The following is a 21,660-nucleotide window of genomic DNA, read 5'->3' on the forward strand; positions in this document are numbered from 1 at the left end:
AGCTTCTGACACTTTAAAAGTACTAATACATGGAACATTCAGGGTTTCACACACACAAAATGCTCATTATATCACAATTGATTCAGACACGGAGACACCACACACAGAAAACTACACATACCCTACTTCACAAACAAAAAGAAAGCCACAGCACAAACTGAGAGGGCCACCTCACACACTAAAGATGACACATGCTCCACCTTGCCTCATAATAACTAACAGAACACGTAACACACGGACAGGATGTGTATGCATTACTAATATCCTCAGTACCCCAATACTCTATGATCACATCCAAACACTATACCATATAAAGCCAAAGTGCAACTTCCATCAGTGGATAATTGTTACACAGGCACAACGAAAATAAACACTACTCAATGATTACACACAGAAATAATGAACTACAGAAAGTAGAGTGTTAAAACAACCATTCTACAAATGAGTAGAGGAAAAATAAGTAACACATGTTTCACATTTTCCTAACAGGAATTACCTACTCCTTGTTGAACATATACTGTTAGAAATGGTATTACTGGTTGTCTGAGGTATGTGGCCAGGCCAGGCAGGAACCACCACTCTAGTCAGAATAAGCTAGATACACACACAAAAAATAACCTGTTATCCCCTCTGGTAGCTTGGCAAATAGTAGTCAGGCTTATCTAAAGAGTCAATGTGTAAAGTATTTGTTCAACACACACCTACATGAACACAATGAATACACCACAAAAAGACCCCCTACAGGTTTAGAAAAAATAGATTATTATACTGTGAACAAAACAGACCAAAATGACAAATACAATGTATAGAAGCTGAGATATTGAATTTTAAAGAAATAAATGCAGTAAAGCGGTTAGAAGCAAGTAGCGCTAAAACAGTTACTGGGGCAAAGTTCAGGCTGACCGTGATGGAGCACTGGCCGACTACCGGACCCACGCAGGTCCCGGTGAACAAAGTACCTATCCTGGTCACAAACAACGAGGTGTGTCATATTCTCCACGCAGTGAAGGCAATTCATCCGTTCTGAAGACTGGTTCCTTAGTCTAGAGGTGTGGAGCAATGTGCCAGATTCTGCCACGCAGTCAAGGGGATGCTTCGATTTCACCAAGCTGCAATAGCATTGATATGCTGTCCGATACATCGATCTCTGGAGGCAAAGCGCTGGTTGTGATGCACTGATTTTACTTCCACAACCACACAGACAATAGATGCATCCAAATTCGTGTTACAAGTTTCTGGACCACTTCCAGTGAGCCAGGCACAGGAGTAAAGTCTTTGCTATCTCTGAGCCTCAAGCAACAGAAGGCAAGCAAACAAGCCCTTGGAGATCACTTGGTGGGAAGGCAGAGTCCAGCTCTCCTTCAGCACGGTCAGAGAGCAGCAGGCCAACACAAGAGAAAAACAGGACTTCCATGTCTGCAGTCTAAACATGAGTCCTTTAAGCAGTACAGCAGTCCTTCTGACAGAGGTTCAGAACAACATCAAGAAGTGTCTGATTTTAGGGGGACTGAGACCCAGTACTTATACCCAAAAGTCCCTTTGATGTGAAGGGGTGACTTCCAAGCAGCTCTGTGAATTGCACATGGATCCCTTTCAACCCAGTCCTGTCCCCCTTGCTATCTGTGGGGGGTAATCAGTCTTTTTTTGTGCGGGCAAGGCGAGCCTATTCAAGTGAAGTGTTCGCCCCTCGCTTCCTGCCCAGGCAAGGCCATCAGAATGCAGATGTATGTAGATGGGTACTCAGACACGCCTATCCTTCCTTGTAGTGGCTGAGTAGAGCGAATGCACAAAGTTTAGCTGTCCCCCAGCCCAGACATGTGTTGGAGACAGACTGCAAAGCACACAGAGTTATAAGCACAGAGAAATGTCCACTTTCTTAAAGTGGCATTTCTAAAATTGTAATTCTAAATCCAACTTTATCAGTAAGGATGATTTGTCATAACTATTCCAAACATATGAAACATGACAAAGCTACTCCTCTCTGATCAGAATGTACAGCTTAAAAGTGCATTTAGGTATTCCCAATGCTAGCCTATGAGAGGAATAGGCCTCACAGTAGTGAAAAACAAAATAGGCTGTTTGTCACTACCAGGATATGCAAAACGTGAAGGTGCATGTCCTACCTCTTACTTACATAGCACCCTTCCCTTAGGGTTACTTGGGTCCTACCTTAGCTGTGACTTATATGCAATATAAGAGGAGTTTAAGGCTTGACAAGTAGTTTGGAATGCCGAGTCAAAGTTGCAGTAAAGTGCACACACAGACACTGCAGTTGCAGGCCTGAGACCGGTTTGAAAGGCTACTTCTGTGGGTGGCACAATCATTGCTGCAGCCCACTAGTAGCATTTGAAGTACAGACCCTGGGTATATGGTATACCACTTTACAAGGGACGTATTAGTACAACAAATATGCCAGTTGGGTATGCACCAATATCATAATGTATAGGGAAGAAGCACATTCACTTTAGCACTGGTTAGCAGTGGTAAAGTGCTCGGAGTCCAAAAGCCAACAAAAAGAATCAGTAAAAACAAGAGGTAAAATTAAAAACGTCTGGTGAAAGACCACCCTAATGATGACAGGTCTAACATATACTTTCCCTAGCATGCATAACTGATACTAGCTTCCCCTCAAACTTTATAAGCAAAACCAGAAATTCCTCCAAACCCTGAAGTATCAAGCGGATAACTTAACAAGCATTGGCATAGTCAATAGGTCTCGCTTTTGGGACCTTATAACTATTTAGTTATGCAGCACAATATCCTTGGTACAACAACACCAACCGTTGCATGGGAGAGGGAGAGGGAAAGGGTGAGGGAAAGGGTGAGAGAGAGAGAGAGATAGAAAAAAATAGAAATATTCAACCACAGAACATTCAAGGCATCATACAAATAAAACCCTCTGATGTCACAATTTCTGGGTACAGATGCCTGTATGGAGGAGAGGAAATGAGAATAAAACTGGCAAAGCAGATGCTGCCATTGTACTGGAATCTGCTCATCTCAACTCCTGTCTTCCTCTGAACATTTGCTAGTATCAGGATCAAACTGTTTGCTATTGTCCTGGACCACTGCCTGGCAATATCTTTGTTGGAAAATGGCCTTCTATACAGTGTCACCCCCAAACCTTGTTTCCTTTCTGCTCCACTTTTTCTGACCTCGTTTTTGTTGGCCATAGGACTCTAAGCTCTTTACCACTGCTAACCAGTGCTAACATGCATGTGCTCTCTTTTAAACATGGTAATATTGGCTCATACCCAATTGGCATATTTAATTTACTTATAAGTCCCTAGTAAAGTGCACTACATGTGTACAGGGCCTGTAAATTAAATGCTACTAGTGGGCCTGCAGCACTGCTTCTGCCATGCACTTAAGTAGCCCCTTAACCATGTCTCAGGTCTGCCATTGCAGAGCCTGTGTGTGCAGTTAAATTGCCATGTTGACCTGGCCAGATAACCCTCTTGCCAGGCCCAAACCTTCCTTTTTTTATACATGTAAGTCACCCCTAAGCTAGGTCATGGACAGCTCAGAGGGCAGGGTCCAATGTATTTAAAAGGCAGGACATGTACTTTTAAGTTTTACGTGTCCTAGTAGTGAATAACTCTCAAATTCATTTTTCACTACTGCAAGGCCTCTTCCATAGGATAACACTGGGAATACCATATTACATTTTATAAGTGTAATTTCTAATCGCGACGAAATAGACTTTTCAAGTTTGGTGCCTCTGGAATCACAGTTTAAAACAACAACTTATGGTGAAGTCTGATTTTAAATTGCAGTTCTGAAAATGCCACTTTGAAAATGTTGCCTTTTTCATACTTTGCTTTAGCCATTTGGTGCCTGCTGCCTGCCTCTGATACGCTTCTGAAGATGATGACAGCTGGGCATTGTGTATTACCCAATGACGGCTATGCACAATGGGAGCTTAGGTGTGACTTAACCCGTTTGCTGCCAGGCCTTTTCCCCCTCCTGTGCCACGCCCTTTTTTGGCTATTTGGGGTAGTGCACGCTGAGGCCCCTGTAACTTTTTGACCACATAAGGTATCCACGCCAAATTTGCGTCCTTTTCTTCCAACATCATGGGGATTCCGAAGGTACTTAGGGTTTGTGGATTCCCCTGGAGGGGTCAGAGAAATAAGCCAAAATACAGCAATATTTAGTTTTTTTTGGGAAAAATGGGAATAACGGGCTGCAAATGAAAGCATCTGGGTTTTTCCCTGCAAATGTTATCAAAAAAGGGTTTGTGGGGCTGCAATCACCATTTTCCCAGCTTTTAGGGGATACCAGACTTTTGTCAGAAACCCAAAATTGTATACACAGTTTTGGCATTTTTCTGGGACATAGCCTATTTTTGCTATTTTTTGTGCTTTCGACCTCCTTCCAGTTAATGGTAGAAATGGGTACAAAAGCAATAATGGATCCTGGAAAGCTATACATTTTAGAGAAGTAGACAAAATTTTGAATTCAGCAAGGGGTCATTTGTGTAGATCCATCAGGGTTTCTTTATAGAAACTAACAGTTAAATATAGGATAAATTGAAAATTTGTTGAAAAAAAGCGCCTTTTGTGTCAACATTTTCACCTGTAACTTCTTCTAATTATGACAGCTCTATGAAAGCAATATACCGTTACATCCGCTGGACATCACTGGTTGTGGGGATATATAGGACTTGTAGGTTCACCAAGAACCCGACGAACCCAGAGCCAAAAACTGAGCAGCAACTTGCAATGGTTTTTTATTATGTACCGGGTATATAGTAATTATTCTGTAAAAATGTGTACATGGAAAAATCAGTATGAAAGACACCTATGTATTTCTGAAATGGGAACAAAATATAGAGTTTAGAAACAGTAGATATTTGCACATTTCCGAAATTGGGAATACTCATACTAGCATGAGAATTATCAGTCATTTTTTAGAATGACTTCTTTTTTACACAATGTCTTTCATTTGGAAGGCAGAAATGCATCGAAAGTCAATAGGTAATAACAGTTCCTTTACAAATCTGAATTACCCTAAGTCTCCCGATAAAAATGGTACCTCACTTGTAGGGGTAGGCATAGTGTCCACGACAGGAAATGGCTCAAAACCCAACGTGAACACACAACATTTTCACAATGCAAAATTACCCTTTTTTAGCAAAGTGCCTAGCTGTAGTTTTTCAACCCTAGCTCTGCTGGCACCTAGGGAAACCTAGCAAACCTATACATTTTTGAAAACTAGACACCCAGGGGAATCCAGGATGGGGTGACTTGACTGCCTCCCACCAGGTTCTGTTACCCAGAATCCCTTGCAAACCTAAAAAATTGCCAAAAAAACCAAATTTTCCCCACATTTCTCTGGTGGAAAGTTCTAGAATCTGCGTGGATCCACAAATTTCCACCCACCCCAAAGTCTTCCGAGAAAAATGGTACCTCACTTGTGTGGGTCAGCCTAGTGCCCGCGAAAGGAAACGGCACAAAACGTAACGTGGACACACCTCAATTTCGTAGCGAAAAATGACCCTTTTTTGGCAAAGTGCCTAGCTGTAGTTTTTGAACCATAGCTCTGCCGGCACCTAGGGAAACATAGCAAACCTATACATTTTTGAAAAACTAGACACCCAGGGGAATCCAGGATGGGGTGACTTGACTGCCTCCCACCAGGTTCTGCTACCCAGAATCCCTTGCAAACCTAAAAAATTGCCCAAAAAACAGATTTTCCCCACATTTCTGTGGTGGAAAGTTCTGGAATCTGCGTGGATCCACAAATTTCCACCCACCCCGTGTTCCCCAAAGTCTTCCGAGAAAAATGGTACCTCACTTGTGTGGGTCAGCCTAGTGCCCGTGACAGGAAACGGCGCAAAACGCATCGTGGACACACCTCAATTTCGCAGTGAAAAATGAACCTTTTTTGGCAAAGTGCCTAGCTGTAGTTTTTGAACCCTAGCTCTGCCGGCACCTAGGGAAACCTACCAAACCCACACATTTCTGAAAACTAGACACACGGAGGATTCCATGGAGGTATGGCTTGCGTGGATCCCCCAACGTTTCCTTACCCAGAATGCCCTGCAAACCTCAAATTTAGCTGAAAAAATCACCTTTTTCACACATTTTTGTGTGGGAAAGTTGTGGCATCACCGGGCTGACACAAATTTCCTACCACCCAGCGTTCCCCCGGGTCACCCGATAAAAACGGTGCCTCACTCGTGTGGGAGGCCCAAGTACCCGCGACAGGCAAGGGCCCAAAACGTATTGAGGCAACATGAAAATTGCCTACCTCAAAACGACCTGGTTTTGCAAGGGGGGTCACCTGGGTTTTTGGCCCGGTGCTCGGCGGCCACCTAGGGGTACCTACCAAACCTACACATTTCTGAAAACTAGACACCCGGGGGATTCCAGGGAGGTACGGCTTGCGTGGATCCCCCAACGTTTCCTTACCCAGAATGCCCTGCAAACCTCAAATGTAGCTGAAAAATTCACCTTTTTCACACATTTTTGTGTGGGAAAGTTGTGGCATCACCGGGTTGACACAAATTTCCTACCACCCAGCGTTCCCCCGGGTCTCCTGATAAAAACGGTGCCTCACTCGTGTGGGAGGCCTAAGGACCTGACACGGGCAAGGGTCCAAAACGTAGTGAGGCGCACTACGTTTAGGACCCTTGCCTGTTGAGGCGCACTATGTTTTGGACCCTTGCCTGTCGCGGGTACTTGGGCCTCCGAGTGAGGCACCGTTTTTATCGGGAAACCCAGGGGAACGCTGGGTGGTAGGACATTTCTGTCAGCCCGGTGATGCCACAACTTTGACACACAAAAATGTGTGAGAAAGGGGATTTTTTTCAGCTAAATTTGAGGTTTGCAGGGCATTCTGGGTAAGGAAACGTTGGGGGATCCACGCAAGTCATACCTCCCTGGAATCCCCCGGGTGTCTAGTTTTCAGAAATGTGTGGGTTTGGTAGGTTTCCCTAGATGGCCGCCAAGCCCGGGGCCCAAAACTCATGGGACCCCCTTTGCCAAACCAGGTTGTTTTGTGATAGGTAATTTTGATGTCTCCTCAAGGTTTTGGGCCCTTGCCTGATTCGGGCACTAGGCCTACCCACGCAAGTGAGGTACCATTTTTCTCTGAAGACTTTGGGGAACGCAGGCTGGGTGGAATTTTTTGTGCCCACACAGATTCCAGAACTTTCCACCACAGAAATGTGAGGAAAATGTGTTATTTTGGACACATTTTTAGGTTTGCAATGGCTTCTGGGTAACAGAACCTGGTGAAAGCCAGTGAAGTCACCCCATCCTGGATTCCCCTGGGTGTCTAGTTTTCAAAAATTTACAGGTTTACTAGGTTTGCCTACGTGCCAGCTGCGCTAGGGCGCAAAATCCACAGGTATGCACATTGGTAAAAAAAATTCGGAGCCCAGTGGGCTTTCTGACGCCCTGGGGGGGAATCGGGGAAGGGGGTTTCATCCCGATATGCCCCAAAAGGGGCAGAAAGACTGGCTATTTTTTGTGGGGGTGGGGGCATTGGTATGACCATTTTGGGCAGCCCCCACTCATAAAAAAAGCCTGAGTACTCGCTGGCGCCTAGTGGGCTTTCTGCCCCCCCAGGGGGTAGATCAGGGGCCACTGCCACCATCTGCCCTCCCGGGGGGTGCAGAGAGACTGGAATTCCTCTGGGGGTGGGGTATTGTCATGCCCATTTTGGGGAGCCCCTACCCCTACACTAATAAAACAAAAAAATTCATGGTTTCTAGTGGGCATTCTGCGCCCCCCAGAGGGGGCTAGATTGGGGGCTACAGCTCCCATCTGCCTCCTGGGGGGCAGAAAGACTGTCATTTTTGTGGGGGGGGGGAGGGTGGGGGTATTGGCGTGCTCGTTTCGGGCAGCCCACACCCTAAAAACAATTGCGCAAAAAAAATCCCTGGTGGATATTGGGCTTTCTGCCCCTCTGGGTGGGCAGATTGGGGGCTACTGCCCCATCTGCCACCCAGGGGGGGGGGGCAGAAAGGCCGTAATGGTGGCGGGGGTGGGGGCATTGGCGTGCCCGTTTCGGGCAGCCTCCACCCTAAATAAAATCCATCACCCTAAATAAAATTGCGCGAAAAAAATCCCTGGCGTCAAGTGGGCTTTGCGCCCCCCCGAAGGGGCAGATTAGGGGCCAATGCCCCATCTGCCCCCTGGGAGGGGCATAAAGGCTGTAATGGTGGCGGGTGGGTGGGGGCATTGGCGTACCCGTTTCGGGCAGCCTCCACCCTAAAAAAAATGCTTCTAAAAACAAATCCCTGGTGTTTAGTGGGCTTTCTGCCCCCCGAAGGGGCAGATTAGGGGCCAATGCCCCATCTGTCCCCCAGAGGGGGCAGAAAGACTAATGATTGCGGGGGTGGGGGCATGGGCATGCCTGTTTTGGGCAGCCCCCACACTTATTTTTACTTTCTAAAACAATCCCTGGTTTCTAGTGGGCTTTCCGCCCTCCCGAAGGGGCAGATTAGGGGCCAATGCCCCATCTGCCCCCCAGGGGGGGTAGAAAGGCTGTAATGATGGCGGGTGGGTGGAGGCATTGGCGTGCCTGTTTCGGGCAGCCCCCACCCTAAAAAAAAAACTAAAAACAAATCCCTGGTGTTTAGTGGGCTTTCTGCCCCACCGAAGGGGCAGATTAGGGGCCAATGCTCCCTCTGCCCCCTGGGGGGGGCAGAAAGACTGTGATAATTGGGGGGTGGGGTGGGGGCATGGGCCTACCCGTTTTGGGCAGCCCCCACCCCTATTTCTTATTTTTTTTTATTCCCTGATGTCTAGTGGGCTTTTTGCCCCCCCCCCCGGTGGGGCAGATTGGGGGCCAATGCCCCAGGGGGGCAAAAAGACTAAATCGTGCCAAAGTAATCAGGGGGGAGCAAAGGCCCTTTCCCAAGGGGCCGCTCCCCCCCTCCCTGGTGTCTAGTGGGTGGATCCCTGCTTGGGGATCGCCCTCCTGTGGCCATCCTCAAGCAGAAGGGATCCTGTGCTCATGACTGACCCATTCCATCATGTGCACACATGTTTTACACATTGCCACTAAAGTTAAGCCTGACTACTCTGTTCCAAGCTACCAGAGGGTAAGCACAGGTTAATTTAGGGTTTGCTTGCTTCTTAGCCTGACTAGGATTGTGGTTGCTTCTTGATTAGGACTCATAACTCAGCCAACCTTCAACCCAATTTCTAACAATCTTCTTAAGTTAGTCATTACAGAAGACTTTTGACAATTATGACAGCAACCTTCCTCCTGCTCCACACCCCTCCACCAGATCTACTTTTCATCTTTTGTACTCTATACAACGTTGTGTTGCACTTGTCCCTGCGATCTGCTTGGAGCCCTAGCAAAGCAGTGGGCTATCAAGTTACTTCTCTGATACGAAGTGTGGTCCAGACTTTGTTCACCGTTTTTGTTTGCCAGGGAAGATGGATGATTCTTCTATTCTACATTTTTCTGTCAGTCCTGATGAGGTGTGATGTGAAAATACTTTTAAAAATACAGCACCTCTGCTTTGTCATTAGTCAATTTCGGAATCTGTGATTGGATGTTATAGAGGGTTGTTTCTTTAAAGTGCCTATTACAAGCACATTATTTCTCTCTATTTCAGAATTCTAGCTCAGAAAAGGGAGCTAATCTACTGAGAGCTAATTTTATGGGTCTGCTATACGGATTTGTGTCGGTGAATGAATAAATACAAGAAAATGCTTTTTGCTGTACCTATTTTGGTTAGTCTATGGCCTTGCCTGGTTTTTCTACCTAACTTTTTTTGGATTTGCTGTCCAGTCTATTTTCACATACTTTTTTCCTTTTGACCTGAAATGTTGGGCTAATGTTAATGTCAGCGTGATTGTCTGCCCCTTACCATTGCCCCCACACCGCATTTATTTGCCATTTATTTTCAGAATGCGCCGCTAATTGTTCTGTTGCTCATCCATTTGTACATTGTAGTCTGTCATGCTTCGTGTCACAATAAGGTTTAGGTTTTGAGTGAAGAACAACATTTTGCAGACTTTGTTTTTGTTTGCGCAAAGTTCCCCTGTATATTTCTGAACTATATATGCTTGCGCACATCTGCGCTACTATCACTGCTCTTTACACCTATGAACTGCTCCCTACAGTCAGTGGCACTCCCACAGGTTCTCCCCCATCTGTTCGGCCCTTCAACCGCCCACTCTGTCCTGTGCATCCAGCATTGTTCACTACACATGAGGCCCCCCTACCAATCATCACATGCCACTGCACTTGGCACGCAGCCGCTCTTAATACCTGTCCGCAGACAATCTTAATGGTATCCCATTCCTAAACATACATTCCGTAGTGTATGCCCCAGCACGAGCAATCTCCCTATATATGACCCCTATTGCATTTTGTTCTGTTTTCTTTATTCCTCATTACAAAATCCTTCCCTGTGTCTTGGTGCGGTATCACTCACGAAATTAGCTACTAACACAGTATGGAACACATCAGTAGTGGCTGCTACCGGATGGTGGTGGCGGAGGGGAGTAGTTAATTAACAAAAAAACACTTACCTTGGAACAGCCGGCCGCCGCCTCCTTTTCCTTTCTGCAGTCCGGCAGCAGAAGGAAGCACCCGGCACACAGGATCTCCTGAACCAATCAAGATCTCCTGAACTAATCACCACGCTGCAGTGCAGCATGGTGATTGGTCTGAGCGCCGTGGGTTGGTGCTCAGACTGGAACAGGGAGCCTGTGAATGTTCCTGACCAGGTTGTGTAATGCTTCCTGGAAGGAACATGCGAAGTAGGCATGAACTGTTTGGTCGGCCCAAGAGGGCCAGCCAAACACAGTTCATGCGCACTTTGGGAGTGAAAACCACTCCTCCCCTATTCTAGCCAGCCCGCCCCACACAGGCAGTTGACTGCATGCAATAGGAAAAATAAAATATCAATAACTATACGTTGTTGGCATTTTCTTTTTTCTTTTTGCGCAGTGGGCCACTGGAACATACTTACCATATGCTGAACCCTGCTGTTACTTGATTAATGACAAATGTACTTTTCACTTCCTACTTGTACTTCTCACTAACCGCTCATGATAGGGATGCTCTTGGTAATCACCATGCTGTATTATACCTGCAGAATGTAACTGTGTAAACGTAAAAATGCAATAAAAATGTTTAAAAAAAGATATATATATGGGGCACCTGTGCAAGGGACTCTTACATCTTGAGACTTACGAAATACACTTCACTGTATCGCTCAGATGTTATGTCCTTTATTAACTGGCTTCATTTTAATGATTTCTTACACTTTAGTAAGCCAATCTCAACTGTCAACAACTAGTGCTATTATTACAACACATTTTTGCTCTCAGTATTTATACCCTTTTTGCCCTCGTCCTTTCTTTTCCCCCTAACTCCTGCCATTCTCCAGACCTCTCTGAAGCACCTCTCACGTTATTTCACTTTCCTCGTCCCTCTCCGGCTCGCACTTTCCCCTGCTTGCCTCCCTTTTCCTTCTCCCTGCTCTCGCCTCTTGACCGCCCCCTTTCCTCTTGCACTCCCCTCTCGACAGTCCTTGCCCATCTGGTTGCCCCTTCCTGTCACCCTCCTCCCACCCCACAGTGAGAACATATGGTCACATGACCATTAGAGGTGACCCAAGCCATGAAGGAAGGGAAGGAAAGAGACCAGCAGGGTGAGGAGACCGGCTCAAGAAGAGGCAAAGGGCAAGGACAGTTTGGAATACTCGTAGGATGAAGACTAAAACAAGCACTCAGGCAGTGGCTGCTGGCATCTATTGAGGTTCGAGGGGCAGGCGAGCAAATGGGTGGGTGCACGCGTGGATACCCAAAATAAAAAAATAATTAAGAAGAAAGCACTTACCGGATCGTGACGGACGACGTCTTCCTCACTCTGGACCTCTTCTGCTGGGATTGCACTGCAGGCCCCAGAAAAATCCTCGACCAATCCTGGTCTGCTCAACCAGCATGTGAGCAGCTCCCTGATTGGTGGGAGCAGCCTGTCTCGGTGCGCCCCAGCGTACTAGAGGCTTGCACTTGCTCTCAACCCAGCTGTCTTAAGACAATTGGGTTGAGAGGTTTAAAGTGCATATGTCTGGTTGGCCATCGCAAGACATCCAGACAAAGAGACATGCGCTCTTAATAAATGCAAAAGCAGCCCTCTGCCCACCCTCTACTCCCTGCTGTTACTCAGCAGGCCCGCCCCGTCCTGGCGCTCGGTTTAGGACGGGCTGATGATTAATAAAATGGTAATTAATTACCATTTTCTTTTTAGGTCTCGGCTAGCATTGCTACGCACATGCGCAGCTCGCTCGGCGAGATTTAATGATTTTGAGGAGTTTCAGTAAAGAGCTTTAAGCCCCGCGCTCTTTTCCATTGGCTGGCGTCACCGTGGCCAGCCATTGGAAAAAAGCTTTGGATGTTGCCTCCCTTTGGCTTTTTCAGACGGCCAACTTGGACGGGCTCGCATGCTATCAGTGCGTCGCAAAAGGTTTCTTATCTTTATGGGGCCATGTGTTTCAAACACATGCCCCATAAAGACAAGAGATCCAGCTGCAGTGCGGTCCTCCTTTCACTGTCGTTTGTTAGTGCCTCATATTGTCGATGCGTGTGTTGCCAGCGCTGTGTCAGTGTGCGTTGCAGTAGGTGCTCTATGTTGTAGTGTCAGCTTTGTGTGCGAGTTGCCCTGCTGTGTATCTTGGGGCCATAGATTTGGTTGTTATTCTTGTGGACGTAGTTGCCGGTGCTGTGTGTGTTTATACTAGCAGCTGGCTCGCTCCTCGCTTGTTTTCCAAGTATTGAGTTTCCTACTGGAGGGTGCGCGTGTTTTCGACGCGGGAGGACAGGCACGTCACGGGGAGTTTAAAGGCGGAGTGCTGCGAGAGCCCGCAGAGACGGGACATTCTGTGGTGACAGAGAACAGCAAGCGGGTCTTGTGGCTCTGCCGGGCCAATGACGTGTCTTCTATGTGGGGGGCTAAGCTGTAGGAATAGTGGGGTTTCTGTAAGGAAGGGGTGATCTTTGCACCAACGGTGGTCTGTAGCGTGACGTCACAGCTGGGGTCCTCCTTTCACTTTCGCGCTTGTTGTAGGATGAAGGGGGGGTAGAGCCTGCTCTGTCTGGTTCTATTTCCATACTGTGAGATCTGAAGAAGGTGGTATGCGCGCAGTATTTTTTGTAGCAGTGTGGTGTATGTACAAAGGCATTCCTTGGATTGTTTGTTTGCAGACTGGAGAGGAGGCTGCGCAAAACAATGACCAGATTCTTATCCAGTTACATTTCATGTTGCCAGGAAGGAACCGGGTTTTGTTCGAAAAGTTACAAAGAGTATACCTAGCTGAATTATGGCGCTGGGCTGGTCTTCGGTTGATTTCTGTACAAAGGCCCTTTGTGAGCCTCTCACTGAGGTTAAAACCTACTGCTCCCAGAACAGTGTCTTTACTTGTGTTTAATACTTAATTTAACCCTATTGCGCGTTCTGAGCGTTTATAGTAATGTGTTCTCGAAAAGTATCTTGCAAAATTATGCTTCAGGCAAATTTTTTCCTCAATTTCTAAGCAACACGTCTGTTTACAACTGCTGATTCTCTTTTCCCCCTTTAAAGTTAACTTGCCACCGCTTCTGGGTCCCGGTGCCACTACACCTGCTGCACCATGGAAAGCCCTGCCCCTGATACATGTATATAAGTTTGTGGGTCTGCTATAGCAAATACCACACCCAGGACCTGGCTCGCGCACTTCAAGGTCATGGGTGCCTGGGTCTGTCTGCTGATTGGCACAGATGTATCGATCGCATCCACAGCTAATTTCAGGTCATTGGTATTTCGAGCCACAGCAATGGTCTCACAATGAATGTCATGTTTCATCTGCGACTGTTCAGACAACTGAGGGCCCCTTATGCCCCAAATTTTGAAATGAAGACAGACACATTTAAGACTCACAATACACATGATTTGCGAGGGCAATTGTAGTGGTGTCATATGGCTGTAAAATATTTTTAATTCTGACAATAAATGTTACAATTAAGTGATATTTAAAAGGAATGTCTAATTTCAGAACACAGACTATCCTGGCCAGAGGCTAACAGTGACGTGGGTGTGAGGGCGTTAACGTGCACAGCTACTAATCACACTTTTATTCACCACCAAAATAAACCACAGCTGCATCTTTCTGGGAGAGATAACATGAACAAGCATTGAAAATGCAATAGGTCTTGCCTTTGATTTAGTTAAAGCCATTTGCTTTGCTAATGGTATTGAATTCTAGCTTTGCATTATTTAGTGTATATTTGTGATATGTTGTACTTGTATGTTGTTAGAATTGTTTTGTTAGCTGTGTAATAGTTTAAAGTATAGCGTTAGTAGGAAAAGAGCAGTGTTTCAGATTTGGGAGGTGAATGAATAGAATAGTATGTGTGTTAATTTCATATAGTGAGGATTACAATAGCATGAGGCAGATGAAAGGGGCGAGCAAACATATGCAAATATCACAAATATACTCTAATTAATGCAAAGGTAGAATACAATACCATTAGCAAAGCAAATGGCTTTAACTTAATCAAAGGCAAGACCTATTGCATTTTCAATGCTTGTTCTTCTCTGGGGCTTTGGGTGCGCTTAAGTGGGGGGGACGCTTCTCTGCTCCAGTGGAGGGGCCACCCCTGCACTCAGGCACAGGAACTTTAACCAGAGTACGAACAAATTAAGAGGGACTGACCCATCCACATAGAGCTCGCGCACACACACTCTCTCTCTCTCTCTCTCGCTCTCTCTCCCTCCTCCCCCCTCCCCCCGCTCTCCGCTCTCCGCTGTGTCTCTCTCTCCGAGAAAGCGCCTCTCTCTCTCCGAGGAAGTGCTTATGTAAAGATGTTCTCTCTTTATTTTCTTGCCTGTAGCTGCAGTTGTATTCCGAAGCCAGCACAGCACTCCTTCAGCTCAACAACCCAAGGGGATTCCACGAACTGAGCCAACAGGCCAAAAAGAACATGACTATCGAAGGCAAGGAGTTAACTCTGAGTCCCGCTTACTTACTCTGGGATCTGAGCTCTGTCAGCCAGGTATGTGTGTTTTTACAAGACCCTAAATTCTCACAGTGAACAGTTTCATGGTGATGGCAGGTGAAAAAAACGAAAAGAAAAAAAATGGAAATGGTGCCCTTCTTTCTTACAAAACTGGTAGCGCACTGGAGAGGAATGGTTTCTCATGCCTGGGACGAAAAAACTATTTGTCACAATCAGCACTACATCTCCCTCCTACGTACACTTAGCGGGCACTTTCAAGCTTGTGGAGGGTCAGTAACCCTTTCATTGATGAATGCCTACCTTTGTGATCCACTGGTTCCAAGGCAAAGCTCACAGTAATGTCCAGTGTAACATTAGTGATCTATGGCATGTACTTAAGCAAAAAAGAGAAATCGCACAATATCATTGAACTAACACAGCCAGGGCCTCAAACTAAGAGCAAGACGTGTAACAAATGTACAAATTAAGACACACTCAAGGTAACCGAGTGTCTTAAAGTAAAAAAATATATATATATGGAGGGTGCTTAGTTCAGATGTTTTGGAATGTTTTCCTAATGGAGCTTACCCGCATCAGACAACAATTATAATGCTAATGACTTATAGCAAGAATTGTTATTTATTTCCTCATCGTTCTCCTGAAACAGGCTGAGTGGTATCCAACTCATTTTAATGGGACTTGAAAACCTGTCCCCTTTTTTAACTTGCATTGTTGTAACTGAGGTATCTTTATTTAATGCTAGCTGAACTTCCTACAAGGCGTAGGAATGGCAACACCTTTTTCTCCACAAAACATCAGGACATTAGGGTCCGCCTGGGATGGAGATGCCTAGGAGAGGCATATCGGGAGATTGCCACAGGCCATGCCCATTCATCTAGGGAATTCTAAAAACAGCAGAGTTCAAACAGAACCTTACATCATATTAAACCTCTGCAGTCATGGCGCTTTCTATAAGCAGAGTTTGTGATAACTAAACTGATCCTGTACATTTTGCAGTTACTCTATGTTGCATTGTAGGATCATGACCTGGGCAAGGGCACTAAGTGGGATCTGTCAAGCACAGTGGTCACTAGAAAGTGTCACATCAACTGACCTTTAAGGAGAACACCACCGTCCCCCGTTGACTAGCTGTGATGTCGAAAGGGCTACCAGTAAAGAGACTCTGATAACTTTGTTGAGAGAAAGGAGTGAGCTTCTTGAATTGATCCCACCAGCCTGCATCTCCTCTGCTCTGCTTGCAACTGCCAGCCGCCGTTTCAGGCAGATCAGCCTCCAAAAGCAGGACTTGGAATGCTAGCACAGCCGGAAGAGTCACCACAACAGCGTTCTAAAAGCAGGGAAGTGAATTCATGTACAAAGGTTAACAGCAAAGGAAATGAACATCAAATAATAAATCAATTAAATGGATATAGAATGCGTCATAGAATCACTCTTAGGGCGTTTTTGAAAATATTCTATTTCTGATCCATGCAGAATGTTCAAAAAGCTGCAGAGCTGTGTTGGTGAAGGCTGTAGCACTCCAAGAGCTCAGTACACTTCCTGGTATACTGTCTCACAAAGGCTCCCACGTTGAAAGCTTTGTTGTCTATTACTCACAGTTGGGTTCCCGGTTTCCATCTCAGCAATTCTGAGAGTGTAGGTTAGGCATCTTTACAGCTGAATGAGGAGGTGTACTTCTACCTGCAAGCAATATATAATGCTGTTTCGTAACCCCTGCTCCCTCAAATTCTAGTTTTTTTAAAAACTAAAAGTATTTATAGGTTTTAAAAACACGCGAAACATCATGTAAACGTACAGTAAATATACCCTAAAGCGGCTGGTAGGTAGACCATGAAAAGAAAGCTAGTGGTAGAATTATTAGAGAACTCATGTAAATATTATATAAATATAGCTCAACAAATAAAACCAGGATTACACATTTAGGCAAAGGAAAATAGAATAAGACAAACCATCAATTCATTAATCAACCACACGGTTTGTTTGTTTTGTGTGTGTGCTCACTTACCAGTATGTACGTGCATAATTACAGAATAGCTGTCATTCCTCTTAAGAACACACAACAAGTTCTGGAGTAATATTGATTTGGGCAAGAACAGGCAAACAAATCAGTATTAAACATTCTGCACTAAATGCATGCATCATTATAAAATATGATATTATTGCACGCATTTCTAGGGACAACTCCATCAAACCTGGTTTATTTTCTCAAAACAAAAAGCAGAGAAATGGGGTATAACTGGCAGAAATCTGTTGGGTAATAAAGATTACCATGTGTTATTCCCCATTCAATAAAATACTTACAGAGGATACCTGTAATCACATGATATCAATGCAACCTGGAATTACCGACAACCCACTTGTAATGTTTATCTTTATGGTCACACCAGTTAATACCAGGAAAATATGCTTTTTGGTTTGTTAACAACTTTGGCACTATGTTGACCAATCTGCGTTTAAAAAAAATTTATTTATTTAAGTGTGATCCGCTTTTATTTGATCCTGGAAAGTTCTATGCCAGATATTCAAGTGGTTTAAAGTTACACGTGTGGGGTCCTTTGAATGTGGTGCTATTCTGTTAAGTACAGCTATTAAAATTGCAAGTTTATTCTATACAAGCCGGAGATAGATGTGTAAAAAATTAAAGCGTATACCTAGCATTTAAGTTGCTGATGAAAATGAACAGCTTCTTACTCAGCCATCTTTTATTTTGCAGCCCCTTGGAAACAAAATCTAGAATGCTCGCTGCTAAAATAACGTTGAGATTAGTAGGGCATGTGCACTCATTTGCTGTAAAGTGTCTAGTTTTTAGTGCAGAAATTCAAGGACTTTAAAATTCCTCGAGTACTGAAAGGAGCTAGAATTTCTTTTGAAGCTTGGAGGACTTCATATGTTATTAGGATGACATGAAAAGTGGGCGCCGCATCTTCCAATAAATATTAGTGTGAATCTAACACACCCTCCGATTCCCACTGTGTTGCATGTGGTATCGTGGTGTCTTTATTGTGGAGGCAACCCTTAGTATAAGCCTTAGTTTGTAGAGGCTTAAAATGTGAAATGCGGAACCCTGCTCAGAGAAGGTTGCTAGGGTTGGAATGTCGGGGAGTGAGTTATCAGTTGGCAGCCTTTGTGTATGGTTTGTGTACCTCTGTATTAAATAAATAATTGTGGTACATCTACTGCCGCTTCCAGTCGTGCTTCTCCGTCTCTACAATGGCGACAAGGATGGGATTCATACTAACGCGTGCAAAGCATAGTGGAGTTTTCAATCCCTTGCAAGTTTGCACGTGCCCTTGAAGAGCGACTACATTATCAATTTATGCTTAGGTTCAGTATTGAGAAGGTTAAAGATGAGCTTCGGCAGAAAGATGACCCAAAACTTGACGAGGGCTTGTTGGTGGCCAAACGCATCGAGCATGTGTGAAAGTCATAAAAAAGGATAATGTTACAGTGGTAGGTAAGACAATGCAGTCCGTGAACAAACAGTTAATAAATGCACCAAGGGTCCCTCTGCAACATATGCCACAAAAACTTTCAAAGCGAAGTGTTTCAGATGTGAAAACAGTTCTCATCTAGCCAACAATAAGACTTGCCCTGCTGTTTCTGTTAAGTGTCGCAATTGCAGAGAGATGGGACACTATGCTAAAATACTGCAAGACCCAACAAAAAACTAAGCAGGTGAAGGAAGTGGACTTGGAGGATGACGGAAGTGATTGTGATTATGATGACCTGCATTGCAGGGAGGTAGTTTTGCAGGTAGAACAAAACAAGGGTACATTTACGGCTCATGCAAAAAGGACAGTCAAATAAGCGGGTTCCATCAGAAGGATTTGCAAATCGGAAAGTAACGAAAAAGAAAAATAATTTTGATGTTAGACATGCCACCTCAATAACTAAGGTGAAGGTGGGGGATACAGTGAATGTAAAATATCCTCAAAACGGTGGCATCATGAAGTTCTTTTCATCGTACCAATTTGTCAAGTTATTTCACAGTGCAGTTAAATTGGAGGACAACCGCATTTGGAATCTGAGCAAGATTGCTGTTATTTCTCCTGGTTCCACTGGTCACTGCATTCCTGAATGGGGGAATGTTCATCTCCCTGAAGTAAGGAGAAGTAAAAGGGTTGTGCGTCCTAGTTTTATGGAAGATTGTGTTTAGATATGTATGATGTACAACTTTTCTGTATATATTCTTTGTGTCTATGTTTAGTATTGGGGGAAAGTGTGTCGTATTGTAGTGTCTTTATTGTGTAGGCATCTCTTAGGGGTCGATTACGATGTCTTTCGGAAAGGCTCTGAATTGGATTCGGGACTGCGAAGTCCGATTGAGAACCAGTCTTTTCGACCGATTCGGAAAGCTTTCCAAACGACTGATTGCGATGTTTGGAAAGCGTTCGGACTGTCCGAGACGGTTCAGATGGCATTCGGAGTAACAAAGTCGTTCAGAGCCGATTCGTACAGGTCTACAGGCCGCATTTCCGAGCAATTACGATGTCGGATTCTGACAGCTTTTCCAAATCAATTGCTCCGATACGGTTCGGCTATTGGAATCTGACTTTGGGGGCACGTGGCAGGCCGCCCTTTACACAGAGCCTTCCGAATGGGTCTCGTGGGGGTACCCAAGGGACCCCCTTTTCAGACCATACACAGTGTGGCAGGTACCAAGGGGTGCCCACCACAGGGTGCACGATTGTCCCCCAGCCACCCCTTTCTTCAATGGGAGCCCGTGTATTTGGTTGGAACACAGGCTCCCATATAAGTCAATGGGAGTCCGACCGAATGGTATCGGGAGCCACCATAATCGGTCAGTCGGACTCCCCGTATCCGAATGAGTAAGAATCTATTCTGATGCAGATTCGGTCAGAATGCTTTCCGACCAGCATCGTAATCGAGCCCTTAGTTTGTAGAGACTTACAATGTCAAACCCTGCTCTGAGAAGGTTACTAGGGTTGGAATGTCAGCGAGTGAGATATCAGCTGGCAGCCTTCATGGATGGGACGACTTTCTGTATTGAATAAATTATTGTGGTACATCTGCTGCCGCCTCCAGTCGTGCTTCTGTACACCACACTTCTGCTGCATGGTTCCAAAAGGCAGGAGAGTGTACAGAACAGATGTTTAAGGAGCCGGCCCTCCTCCTTATTTAGAGGGAGTCAAACTTTAATGCCATGGAACAACCACAGCAAGCACATTATTTTGAGGACTAATAACTTCCCCCTTTTTAACACATTTTTCACACAAGATTATTAGCCGCATTTAGACTATTTTTGCTAAGGTACATGCAGATTGGCCAAGGAGACAAGAGTTATAGGTTGGGGGTCCCAAAACGTTTGTTTACTATACAAAATATCCCCTGGGGAGGTCAGGAGCTGCAGTGGGAGACTCCAGGTCCCATGACACTTCGGGGGCAGGAGGAAGAGTCCCGCCACAGCTGTACTTGACCCAGTGTATAAAGCATTACACTCTGTCCCCTGCGTGGCAGACGACTGCTACACTTTAGGTCTGCAAACAATTGGAGGGTAGGAGGAAGAGCTCCGCTACACGTCCACAGCTGTGCTTGACCCAGCGCATAAATCCCTATACGCTTTCACTTGGCGTGGTATGCTCACTGGCCGAGCCCAAGCATAGCTTGGGTCAAGGGCCGGCCGGTCTTCTGTCCTTCATCGCCAGAAAAAACCACAGCAGGGCTACCCCTCCTCCCCCGGCTCTCACCATAAACTTTCCTACTGTTCCTGCTCTCTATATGTCAGTCCGACTGCCTCCTGCTACCTGCTCTGTCATCCTAGCAGAGACTGTGCCTATTTCAAAGAGAGGTCAGCTGGGCGTAGGGGTCCAAGTCATTGAGGCGCCTGTTTTTCTTGAGTGACCCACGTGTGGGATTTGCTGACGAGTAACTGGTGCACGTACCCCGCTGCTTGCCACTCTTGTCCATTGGCCGTTGTTTCTGGACCATTGGAGCCATGTACCACGGGATGTACTAGCTTTCCTGGACGACAGATGAATTGTTCTGATACACCGTCTCAAGGGGGGTGGGGAGGCAAACGACTCTTCCTTCTGATTGGTATTGTGTTCTACATTTCTTTTTTTTCGGGAACTGCACCTCGGGGACTTTGGAAGAGTTGTAAGCCGTGTCTCAATTGAGCTAAGTCAACTATCTACTCTGCGCCCCTTCTGTTTTCACTGACCTCACTTTTTGCTGGGGAATGTGAGAGGAATGTGTAGCACAATCCTACCCTATCTATTGTTGTTCTTTTTATTTCATTTGGAGGGGCTCTTAAAGGGCAACATTTGCCAACTTGATATTTTACTTTGTCCGCATCTTTGGCTTTTTATTAGAATTCAGACTGGCTGGACTGGGCTTAGACAAGTCTTCTAATCATTGTACCCCTGAAAGTATTTTTCCATTTTACAGCTTGTGACAATTGGTGAGATATAGACGTTCACAGTTGATTATTCTTTCTCATCTTTCTCCCTGAATGGTTTACTTCTTTCTGCTCTCTTTTCTTGATGTTCTTTCTTCTTCTTTTACTCTCACATTATTTAGAGTTAATTGAATTATATTGCTTTATATATTGGGGCCTATTGATCTTTTGCTGTGCTGATCTTTTAAGTTGTTTTGTTGTTCTTTATTGTTCACAAATGGGCAAGAGGGAAGCTGAAGAGGGTTCTCTTGGTTCAATGGAACACCA

The 21,660-nt window shown here is 45.3% G+C and overlaps 1 protein-coding gene across 1 annotated transcript in view; it reads left to right on the forward strand.

Moving 5' to 3' along the window:
- GNPTAB (N-acetylglucosamine-1-phosphate transferase subunits alpha and beta) overlaps window positions 1-21,660 on the forward strand; it is a 644,942-nt gene that overhangs the window by 291,348 nt on the left and 331,934 nt on the right. The window contains exon 8 of the mRNA XM_085653265.1: window positions 14,850-15,011. Within this exon, the coding sequence (XP_085509391.1) occupies window positions 14,850-15,011 (162 nt within the window). The remainder of the gene's footprint in view (window positions 1-14,849; window positions 15,012-21,660) is intronic.

Source organism: Triturus cristatus, chromosome 4_1 (assembly GCF_964204655.1).
Source record: "Triturus cristatus chromosome 4_1, aTriCri1.1, whole genome shotgun sequence".
In the NCBI taxonomy this organism is placed as follows: Eukaryota; Metazoa; Chordata; class Amphibia; order Caudata; family Salamandridae; genus Triturus; species Triturus cristatus.